Raw genomic sequence first — 12,554 nt, 5'->3', positions numbered from 1 at the left:
CAGTAAGTACTGTACAATGTACAGCAACACAATACCAGTGATGCTAAAGACTGTATTAGGTGTGAACAATTTGGACACTGTTAGTCTGAGGTGTGATCAATGCTGTTTTACAGGTGTGAACAATGCAGGTCCTTACGAGGGTGAACAATACAGGGTTTTACTGGTGTGAAGAATAAATTGGATTACAAGTGTGACCAATGCAGGCCTTTTACAGCCTGAATCTGAGGCATGAACAGTGCAGGGACCCAATGATCTCAGTTCTGATACATTTTGAAGCTTACACAAAGGAAAGCAATCAAAGCAGCCAGACTTTAATGTTGGGCAGCACTGGCTTAGTGCATCTGTCTGAACTATTAAGTAGCTTTCTATTATCAAAAAAAAGATTTGTCCAGGGTCCACCATAAAACTGGTCCCTTTTCAGAGCTATTAAAGTTTTTATTAACTGGTAGTGATTGGCGAATCTGTGGCGTTTTGCTTCGCCAAATAATTCGCAAATTTGCGGCGAAATCCGCAAAACGGGGCCAGCATCCATCCAAAAAAAATGGACCCCGGCGTCCTTTAAAAAGAACCCCAAGCAATTTTACATTACATTTTTAAGGTTTACTTATCACATAAGCTGCAGTTAGAATACGTTTCTCAGGTTTACTTATCCCATAAGCTGCAGATAGAATACATTTCTCAAATTTAACTTTGCCTGATTATCAGCTTTTTGCTGTTGTGTATTTAAAATATGTTCTTCACAAATTCAGTCGGTCCATCGTTTTACCTTCCAGAATGCAATTTTAATAAGTGTCCTTGATATGATAAGTTAACATTAGAATTACTATAAAATACAAATGCTTGATAACTAGTAATCATAATCAGTTACTAGTTTATTACTGGCTACATTACATGAAGTTTATCACTGTTAGTGAGCTTTAGCTGCCCATGAAATCACCATATTGAAAGAAATGTAAGAAGTTAGTGTACATTTTAGAGACAATTTTGTTGAATTTGTTCAGAAGTATATTTATTGCAGTGGCATATTTTTCAATAGTTACATGTTACTGAAGCTGTATTCCCTTTTCCTCCATGATAATCAATAAACAGGTTACATAACAAAATCAGATTTTCCAGAAGGTAACATGACTGGAAAAAAAACACAATGCTTCCAAGATCTTTCCCTCCTTTGCATTTTGTATCTGTCCTCCTGTCATATAGCAAATATTCACTTTTGCTTTTGGAAAGCCCTTAAATAAAATGCACAACAATGAATTAACGGCCTCTCCAGCAGCAAAAGGATTAAAGGTTGTGTCTGTGGAAGGCTTTATTTTTCTGTTTTATTTTTTTTCATGTAGACACATGCATGATAGATATGGTAGTATAAATGAAAGCAACGGTTTAGAACATGATGGGCTGGATAAAGTATGATTACGCCTAGTACATCATGTCTGAAAATCTTTGTGATGCTTGGTACCATATTTTTTACTGAGCAAGGTTGCACAGAAGAACATTTACATTTATTTATTGTTGACAACTGCTCTTTCAAAAGTATATTATACTGTACATATATATATTTATATTTCTTAACATGAGATCTTTATAACTCTGTTGCCACAATAACTGTTTAAAGATGTTTTTAGTTGCTCAGTGTATAAGGTAATGAAAAGCCCACTTCTGGTGATATATTCAGATATTCCACTATAATTTAATAACATGTATTGAGTTATTACTTTATCAGTACATACATGACCTTAAATGCTATGTTCCTGCAACTGGTTTATTATAGTTTATCTTTGATTCTGCCTCTTTACTAAAAGCAGTTTACTAATGTTTACATAACCTTACTGTCAGCCGGCTCTTTTATGAACAAAAGCTTACGCTTATCTAAGAGTTAGAAAATAAACTGAACTGAATATACTGAACAAGTATAAGCATAATTTATATCCTAAGAAGTGGCCTATTAAATCATCTTACCAAACTGGCAATTGTATTTCAGTAAATATTGCCCTTTTTACATCTTTTACCTTGAGTCACCATTTTATGATGTTCTGTGGACTCCCTCAGTCATTACCTGGCAGGAAATGCTTTTTCTAACTGTAACGGGAAGAAGTATGGCGTAAAAGACACACTTTTGTCTATTCTTTGGCAGCTTTACCCCAGAATGCATGCATGTCCTTGGTTAATGTTAGAGCACAGCACAAGAGGTTTGGAAAAGGGTGTAATGTTATAGATTGTCTTAAATTTGCTTCTTGTCTTGTAACCCATAGCAACCAATAAGTAGATTGCTTTTTATGCATTTTCATTATTTTGTTTTTTTAAAGAAACAGTGTTTAATGTTTAGGCTGCTTGGTGTGATATATAGGCCTGTAATGTTCAAGTATAGCTTCCCTTTAAGAGGAGCAGTTATAACAATATTCCTGTTAAAGGGCATATCTTAGTTACTGTGAAGCTGTTACTAGATTTGCTGTATAGAGCAAATGCTTTGTATTTCTCCTATAATTCTTTTAGCTATAGTCTTTCTCTTAATGCTTTGCCCATAAACCAGCTTTGGGAAGGGAAGAATAATAACGAATATTAACAGCAATATTCACACACTAAGTTCATGAACTTATCATAACTTGTATAGCAAGAACATACAAAACTATGTTACATTTGTATTCCCCTGTACACAAAGAAGATTGCTGAAGTTAGTGTTAATACATTTTATTGGATGTTATGTATGTGCATTACATGGTTCAGACCATTGTTTTCATTTTACCTTATTAGTGAAAACTGATGACAGAAAGTAACTTACATTGAAATAGAGAAGATGTTTGAACTCTGGCATGGAGTGCGATATTCACTATTTAAGTGGGCATGTGGCAAGCCTGTGTTCTCAACAATGTGTGCTTCTTGTATTTTTGTCTTAATGTAATCACTGTAACAAAATGTGTCAGAGGAACTTGCTGTTTATTTCACCAGCCTAAATCTGAAATACAGCATTAACAATGCTATAGAAAAATGAGGAATAGTTGTTTATCCAAGTCTCATTTATAATAATGATATATCTTCTATATACTATTAATAATTACTTAAAAAAATCTCAACAGTCCTTTTTTTCTAAATGCACAGAAGTGTACAAGGCTAAAGCATCCAGAGAAAGCTTTTTTAGATAAATTTTTTTCTTGTTGCCCACCCTTTTTTCCACAGAAAGGAAAGTTTTTGGAGCCTTGTTTTAGCCTTAACTGTGCATGAGTTCTCCATTCCAAAAAGAAATAGGTTCAGTCATCTGCGTATATGATCAAGGTAGCAGCATCCGAAGCCAGTCACATGTATGAGGCTCTCAATGTTCATTAACACCACACAAAGATTTAGCTCTTGTGCTTTCCGACTCTTAGGCTTTGCCTTCTCCTCTCTTTCCTTCTCTCTGATTTCTCTCTTGCTTTCTCTGTCTTTGTTTTCTGGGAGCATCACCTTCCTTTCGCCTTTGTTTGTTCTTTTTTATTTCATCTCTGTTGCCTTTTGGTCTAGGAGTGAAAATAAGAAGCTAGTTAGGTTAAGTCTTAAATTGAACAATGGTGAAGGGATTATGAAGAATCAAGTGTATTCTTTATCATCAAATGAAACTGCATCTTATGAATCTGATTTACTGATATAGTTTTAGAGCTGTAAAGTCTCACCTGAATAGGCTGTATTTACCAAATCTTAATAATACTAGGGATACACCAGTAATAGCAACACATTCATTAAATGGTAGTACATATAACAAGCCATTAGCCATATAGTTATAATTAAGTTATAATTAAGCATGGTAATAAAGCATAAATAAGTATTAATTCTGTACATGTTTTAATAGCATTAATGTATGGTAATCCAAATAAAGATCCTTTTCTGGAAAACCACAGGTTACATGTATTCCAGGTTTATCTCTCCCCTTACCTTTTCCAAAGGTATGTAGTCCTAGTACGAACAATAGAAAAAATAGTAATAGTAGAGCTTTGATGATAAACGAGAATACAAGCAAAAAGACTGAGACTATAAAGAATAGTTCCAGCTGCGTTTTGTCACCAAAAAAAGTCACAAACAAATAACAAGTAATTCCCTTCTCTGGAAAACCACAGATTCCAAGTATTCCAGGTTTCTCCTTCACTTCACTTTCACTTATTCAAGCTTTTTTTTTTGTTGATTGTCAATTCGATTATTCAAGCTTTACCCAACGATAGCATTGATTCAAGCTTTTCACATTCAGGTTGTTTCATAAATAAGAAAACATCCGAGTTGTGAGTTGTTTCGAGGTAGAAAAAAACTCACAAACCTCACAAAGTCGACCTTTGATAAATAACCCCCTTAATGTATAGTAATCAAGTGCCACATACATGATTCAAGCAACATTTTTGGTACTGGGTTGTTCTTTAATTAGCCAATTGAAAGTTTTTTTCTTTAAAGGTTTTCAGAATAAGCCTTCCAGTAAACAAAAGTGTTATAACGGCTAAGCAGAAACACATTCAAAATTGCCGCTAAACAGAAACACATTCAAAATTTCCACATGATATGTTTTTCTTTTCTTCATGGAACCTATCCAGATATTGGGTGTTTGACATTGTTCTCCTAATGTTATCCTAATTTCTTACAGCTGTTAACTGCTCTCACCAAAAACTGCTAAATTTGTACATCATAAAAATTCAACATTTCTACAATCCTAGGTTTATTTATGCTTAGTCCGTTGCCAGCTGAGAATGGCAAGACATTACACATTTTATATTTGACCCTATGTAATATTGCTAATTTGACACTTGTTAAAGTAAATAAATCGTATACCTTTAAGATTGTGGCTTGGCAATCTTTATGTAATGCTCTGACACAAATATGACTTGATGAATTTACTTATGTGGTAGTGAGATTATAGTAAATAAAAAATACACAGTATTAGGTATAGGAGACAGGTCAAAATCCAGATATGCTTGGGTTACTGTTTACATTTATGCTCAGTTTATCAGGACTTAACTCTACTGCTAGGTCTGTTGTCAAGTTTGGACACATAGGGGAGAGGAAATGAGGCAGTAAGTGACAGGGGCTGTGGGGAGGCAGGCCACAACATGTAATTGCACAGGGTATCTTATTAATGGCATGGTGGCACTTGGTGGGGTAAATGTGATCATGGTAAATGTTGAAAATGTGACCCTTTAATCTAAACTTAAAAAATAGGTTTCTTGAAGCTCTAATAATCTAAAAATCATGCCTTTTAGGTGGGCACGGTGAATTATTAACCATTTTGGAATGAAACATGTGGTATTGCAACCAATCAGCCACATGTAAAAATATACACATATTTTCAAATGCTGATAACAATATATTACAACTGAAATAAAGATGCTTTCAGCTGACAAGATGATAGGGTATATGCCGGTATGGGTATGGGATCTGTTATAATGTTATGTACAATGCTAGATTTTGGTGTCAATTAAATAGGCAACTTTATAATATGCATTTTTAGGTTAAAGAGTGTAATTCACAAAATCACCAGAAGGAGGGAGCAGTGCCTTAAAAAATGTCAGCCTCCTCTTAAAAATCATTTTGCAGTTGATACAAACATTAAACCAAGCCAGTCAAGTAACCCTTTAAAATGTTGTTATCTCAGATTGATTTATTTTCTAAAATGAATGGCTATAAAGTTTAATTCAAATCAGATCAATAAAGAGAATAGAAGCTCTTGGGTCATGTCTCTTAAGTTTAATATATTATGAACCTTAATCAAATGAACCTCTCAAATTTTAATTAAGACAATCAGGTATATTCAGAGCCAGTATGTTTTCTGCTATTATTACAATATCAGTGTGTTATTACATATCAGTGTGTCATGGTATTTTATTGGAGCTTCAAATGGCTTTATTCAGTGTTTCTATCATTTGGATCTCCATAACTAAAGTCTGCTAAAAATCATTTAAACATCAAATGGACCCAATATGATATTTTTGCCACCAATATGGATTCATGCAGTTTACTTAGGATTGAATACAAGGTACAGTTTTAATATTACAGACAAAAAGGGAATGATTTTTTATAATGATTTGACTAAAATGGATGGTGTGATTTAGAGCTTTCTGGATAACGGGTTTCCAAATAAGGTATCCTATACCTGTAATATCTTTTCCCCATCCTTTACTGTTAATCTCCTCTTCTGTGGAGAAATCTTTTACCTACATAAATGGGGCAAAACTATATGGAAAGAGCCATATGAAAGAGTTAAATTCACTTTAAATTCAAACTTTAGTTGTAGCATATAACTCTTGGTTCCAGAAACCCATAAAATTCACAAACCCCCTATTATGCTGGATAGGTTGAATCTCCGAGCTGCAGTAGTAAAAATATTTTGCCTTTGTCTCTGATGCTGGTGCAGTCACCATTAAAGATAAATAGACAGATAGACAGACACACACACTCAGTAACATCTATCTGACTACTGTAGTTAATCTTAAAGGGACACTGTCATGGAAAACATGTTTTTTTCCAAAACACATCAATAGTGTTAATAGTGCTGCTCCAGCAGAATTCTGCACTGAAATCCATTTCTCAAAAGAGTTTTGAAATCTGACATGGGGCTAGACATTTTGTCAGTTTCTCAGCTGCCCCAGTCATGTGGATGGAATTACTTTCTGGCAGGCTGTTATTTCTCCTACTTAATGTAACTGAATCAGTCTCAGTGGGACTTGGCTTTTACTATTAAGTGCTCTTCTTAGATCTTCCAGAGAGCTGTTATCTTGTGACCTTCCCATTGTTCTGTTGTTAGGCTGCTGGGGGGGGGGGGACGGAGGGGGTGATATCACTCAAAATTTGCAGTACAGCAGTAAAGAGTGATTGAAGTTTATCAGAGCACAAGTCACATGACTGGATGCAGCTGGGAAATTGACAATATGTCTAGCCCCATGTCAGATTTCAAAACTGAATATAACAAAATCTGTTTGCTCTTTTGAAAAATTAATTTCAGTGCAGAATTCTGCTGGAGCAGCACTATTAATTGATGCATTTAAAAAAAAAAACGTTTTCCCATCGCAGTATCCCTTTAAAATACAGAGTTCTGCTTGAAGCTTGATACGTTAATATGCCACTTTATGCCTGTCCTATTATATAAGGTGAGTATTGTTCTTCTCGGTAAGTGTTCTCTTACCCACAACATTACATGGAAAATTAAATTAAAGTTTTTAGTCGTTTTATGGCTAGGAGCTTCCTGCTCTGCAGTCTGCATGTCAAATTTGGTTTTCAAGCAGTATAAACAGCAGCTGTAAAAAGTGTTCTTCTGCTTCTCCCCATGCAAAAAAAACACGTACGCTCATTTGTATGATGTGTTAAACCAAAAGCCAGCATTTTTGGCAAGCTGTTTATTACATAAACCCTGATGATGTTGCTGCATATTTGTGCAGTCAAAGATGGAAGTAGCAGAAGAATAGAAGTGGAAGAAGCAGAAGAGTAGACAGTCACAGGTAAGTGATGGCCAGCCCTGCTTAATCTTGCCTTGCTGTATTGCTAGGACAGGGATCAGCTGAGTATTTTTCTGTTTACAATTAGACCAAGAAACAAATGCAGAAGTAAACATATATAGAGCTCTAATAAGCAAGCAAAATTAGGTCAGGTTAAGCACCCCCTGTTAACACCCATACCAGTTCATTTTTGAATGCAGAAATTTGGATTTGAGTATTTGCAGTTAAGCTTTGTTTGCTCAAATAAGTAAGTATTTAGATCAATTGACTTACTGTATGCTCTAATGTAGCACTAATATCACAGATTTACTAGCCTCGGGTAGTTTTGGAATACTACGTGGGGCTCATTTGTCAACACTAGGCAAATTTGCCCACGGGCAGTAACCTATAGTAACCAATCAGTGATTAGCTTTTTAAAGCCAGCTGCAAGTAGAGCAATGAATGTTGCAATCTGATTGGTTGCCATGGGTTACTGCCCATGGGCAAATTTGCCCAGTGTTGATAAATGACCCCAGTGAGTCAGGTATAGCCTATTTGCTTATTATGAATCTCAACTGGTACACATTCCACACTCTTTACAAAGGTCAACAAACCTAGGTACATGCTACTGGAGGATGATGATGATGGAAATTATAACTAGATTAATGCTCCTCAACTGCTACTCATACATATTAGAATGTAGGAAATTTTCGATAAACAGGATAAATAATCCTATCAAACACAAAACTGCTTTGTTGATACCCATTTACCTCTTATCTGTAGGCATTCCACTTTTCAATTACATATATTTCAGTTGTGTGAGAATACAGGGTGTTGATGCTTAGCATTGACTGGAACTGTGATAGATGTCAGATTAGTTTATCTGCTTTGATAAATGTGTCAATTTGTTGACAGTCAGGAAACTGTTAATAAATGCAATAACATTCCAACGGCTGAGCATCCTTCAGAATTTACCAGTTTAAATGTTATTATATCTGCTGTTTATATCTGATAAGCAATATGTTGTCTAGTCCTTCTCACAAAAAATAAAGTTTGATATTTTTTAAAATAAAGAATAGATTTTTGTATAGGAACCTAATAAGGATGTGTCCTCAGTTTACATGGACATTGTAACAAATATCTTGTTTTCTACCGGTTAATTTTACATTAAAGGAAAATGCCCCTTTCATTTTATCAGTCAGATATATATTAATAAAACGTGCTTGAACATATTTTACATGTATAGGTTCTATTATCACGAATGCTTGAGACCAGGGGTTATATACAGTAGATAAGGGATCTTTCTGTAATTTGGATCACCATACCTTATGGGGCACATTTACTTAGCTCGAGTGAAGGAATAGAATAAAAAAAACTTCGAATTTCGAATGATTTTTTTGGCTACTTCGACCATCGAATTGGCTACTTCGACCATCGAATTGGCTACTTCGACCATCGAATTGGCTACTTCGACCTTCGAATACGACTTCGAAGTGAACGATTTTTACTAAAAATCGTTCGACTATTCGAAGTACTGTCTCTTTAAAAAAAACTTCGACCCCCTACTTCGCCAAGTAAAACTTACAAAACCTCCGTGTTAGCCTATGGGGAAGGTCCCCATAGGCTTTCTAACAAATTTTTGGTCAAAGGAAAATCCTTCGATCGATGGATTAAAATCCTTCGAATCATTTGTTTCGAAGGATTTAATCGAACGAATTGCTGTAAATCCTTCGACTTCGATATTCGAAGTCGAAGGATTTAACTTCGACAGTCGAATATTGAGGGTTAATTAACCCTCGATATTCGACCCTAAGTAAATGTGACCCTATGTCTGCTAAAAAACAGACACAAGGTATGGTTATTATGGTTATTTATTAAGGTTCGAGTTGTCTTTTCCATGAAATGTGAGTTTTCAAGGGGTTTTTTTGGTCAAAAATCACATTTTTGGGCTAGACAAAAATCCAAAAATACACCATCTAAAACCTGTCAAGGTCATGTAGGAGTCAATGGCAGAGATCCCTTAAATCATTTGAAGATGTTAATTGCCTTCATGATATTCCAAGTTTTTTTCTCGATCAGTTCGAGAAATTCCATTTTTTTTATTGTAAAACTCGATTAATTTGAGTTTTTGGGTTTCAGAACTCAAACTCTCTGAATCAAGTTTTTTCCATTTGAGTTTTTTGTTAAATAAGAAACCATTCGAGTTGTGAGTTCATTCGAGGTCATTCAAATTCTTTCCAGGTATAAAAAACGCTAACATTCGACCTTTGATAAATGACCCCCCTTAAACATTAAATAAACCCAATATTTTTGTTTTGGAGCTTTCTGGATAATAGGTTTCTGGATCAGGATCCCATACCTGTATTTTGTTAAACCTCACAAATTTTTGTTTTTTCAATTGTTGCCCAGTGCCTGTAGTACTAAAATGGTAAGGTGTTAAAATAAAAACATACGGTATTCCATACCTGCTAACTGTGATTACATGGGTTTAAATTAATGTGTGTGTCTCAGTGTATTTTTATTTACAAATAGTTATTGAAAACTGGTACAGTTGTTGTGTTACAATTACAATCATTAATGATTCCATATGTGGAATATTCTGCCCTCTTTTGGCACAATTCTCAAATGGCATGAAAGCCGAGCAGCAAAATGTCCCTGTAAATTATTTGCAAATGTTGACAACTATGATGTTTTAGGCTCTTGTGTTATTGATATTCCAGAAACATGAAAATAGTCAAGCACAGTAAGCACTTATGAACAAAAAACAATGGTCTACAGTTCAAAAAATAAAAACAAAATATCAGAGATGACGGCAGGTTAATTGGATCCCTCTGCAAAAAATTTAAATGTCACCCATTGACAATAAAAAAAAGAATCTGTGCAAAACTGCTAAATAGGAAATGTTATCCTTCAGTGCATATCCTTAAAGCAGAAAATCAGATCAACAGAAAATTGAAAACAGTTCATACTTCTGCAGCATTTTAAGAGGATTTAGCGGTTTCCAAGATACTAATCAAAGCAGCCCTTGCTAGCTCAGGATAGCCGAAATGTCAATGCCTATATATGTATATAGGTTATTTTATTGGCATCAATTTAGTTATGTCCTTGGCTGAGCTACGTTTTGTTCTGGCCCCCTTAGAAAGGAGTATCTATACGTATCTGTTGTATTACCTAGCAAACAATGGGCCAGATTCAATTCAGTTATCTCACGGTTTATTACGTGACAACTTATAGAGGAGATTCAATTTGTGGAGAAAAAACTTTTCTCCAAATTCAGTTCCAGTTTTTTTCCCACAGACTTCAATAGAGTTTTCACATAATGAAAAGTGAGATACATTTTTCTGAATTGAATTGCAACTCAAATTGAATCTTGTCCCTGAGTTTTCATGGGATAAACCTTTTTCTCACTGACTTGAATCTGGGCCAATGTGTCTTTAGGATTGGCTAAATTAGTAAACAATTACAATAAATAGTTTGGAGCAATGTATGAACTCACTTGGGAAATAATCCCTTTCACTATATCATTTTACCATTATTGGTGCCATGACCAGTAAATGCAAGCAAGATGCAATGCTGATGTGTTTTTTTGAGGAAGGAAAATAAATAATGCCAAATGTATTTATTGTGTGTGTATTGTCCATTCCATACATATTTTTCTGTACAAGTTATTTTATGGTTAGTTGCACTTTATATACGTAATTCATACCTAAAAGGGAATCATATAAAACACCCATTCAACACATATGCAGTGAAACTAAATCCTCAAAGTCCATTGTTGTTACAAAATAGGTAACACAGAACATTTAGCCCTTACAACTGTTCCTCATTTTATCTGCTTTAAGTTGACAGAAAGCTAGGATGGCGTTGCTGGAATGCAAACACATGTTACAGGAAAATAACTAAAAACGTAAATCCACTGCCAGAGACCAAGACCTGAAAACAGTTTAGCAATGCACTGAAAAGCCAGAAGACACATGGAGTATGCAATTAAAATTGTTGCTCTTCCCAGGAGGACCTCAGATCTTATATATTTAATTAAACCTCACAGGCACCAGTGTGAATATGTATTTAAAGAAAAGACCATGCCGAAGAATAAAATAAATGCACAAATTAGTACCGTCATTTTTTGTTCTGTTTTCAAGCATTCTTGTGATATACGAACAAAAAATAGCTGAGTGCAAAAACTCAAGCAGATAACAATGTGAAAACATCTGTAAAGGTGAGGGTAACAATGTGCATATTCATATTCAATCAGTTTATACAGTATTTTATGGTAACCTAAAATATTTCACAGTTATCGGCCGACTGAATTGGTGATCACTTCAAGCTTTCAGGACAGTAGTGGCCCAGAGAATATTTTATCTTGGTTTGTGCCTTTATCAAAACAATAATGTTTTCGAAGAAAAAAACAGGGTTATGAGTTAAAATTCAATTAAAAGAGAAGGGAGTGGGGAAGCTTTGTTACTTGTTTAGCAATGCTTGGCAAAGGTTAGGACATAAACATCTGTCATCTGCCATTCATTAATATTAATTATAAATGACCACTGGGCGGTGAATTCCAAGTGTAGCAGCTGGGATCTTTCCAGATCTGACCTCTTCTCAAACTGTTCAAAATAGGGCTATGGATGTCTCAGCTTAGAGCCAATATGTGCAGTATCAAACTGAAACATTCTCATGAACAATTTGGTATCTTTATGCTTAGCACCATCCAAATACATCATTATAACTAAGAGATAGAAGTTTGTTTTATTTATTTATTTTTGCCTAAAGAAAACTTTTGTAAAAATGTTGCTGTTATGAAGTAACACTTAACATGATAATGTTATGGTATATTAAATCACTTTAGATCTGTGTATGGTTTTCATAAGAGTATAGTATGTGGCAAAGGCATAGGATTAAAGTTTGCCCTATTTTGCCGTTTTTCTTTTGCCTAAACAGTGTCTCTGACTTTTTGACCAAAATACTCCTTCTGACATCCCACAGCCCTCCTATTTTGTTATGCTCATCTAACAAGTCACCAAAAGATATTAAGAATTGCCTTTGTTTTTTATTTCTTGTACTAACCAAGAAGATGAAACTACTCTGCTGAGTCACTGTTTACACCAAATAATGTTCTAAAACAAATTTTCTGTCCAAATA

The 12,554-nt window shown here is 34.7% G+C and overlaps 1 protein-coding gene across 1 annotated transcript in view; it reads right to left on the bottom strand.

Annotated features, from left to right (window-relative positions):
- Positions 1-987: 987 nt before the first annotated feature.
- rspo3.L (R-spondin 3 L homeolog) overlaps positions 988-12,554 on the bottom strand; it is a 50,685-nt gene continuing 39,118 nt past the window's right edge. The window contains exon 5 of the mRNA XM_018263181.2: positions 988-3,488. Coding sequence (XP_018118670.1) covers positions 3,356-3,488 — 133 coding nt within the window. The 3' untranslated portion in view covers positions 988-3,355. The remainder of the gene's footprint in view (positions 3,489-12,554) is intronic.

Source organism: Xenopus laevis, chromosome 5L, assembly GCF_017654675.1.
Source record: "Xenopus laevis strain J_2021 chromosome 5L, Xenopus_laevis_v10.1, whole genome shotgun sequence".
Classification (NCBI taxonomy): Eukaryota; Metazoa; Chordata; class Amphibia; order Anura; family Pipidae; genus Xenopus; species Xenopus laevis.
The sequence above is the reverse complement of the archived record's forward strand: the minus strand, read 5'-3'. Positions and strand labels throughout refer to the sequence as shown.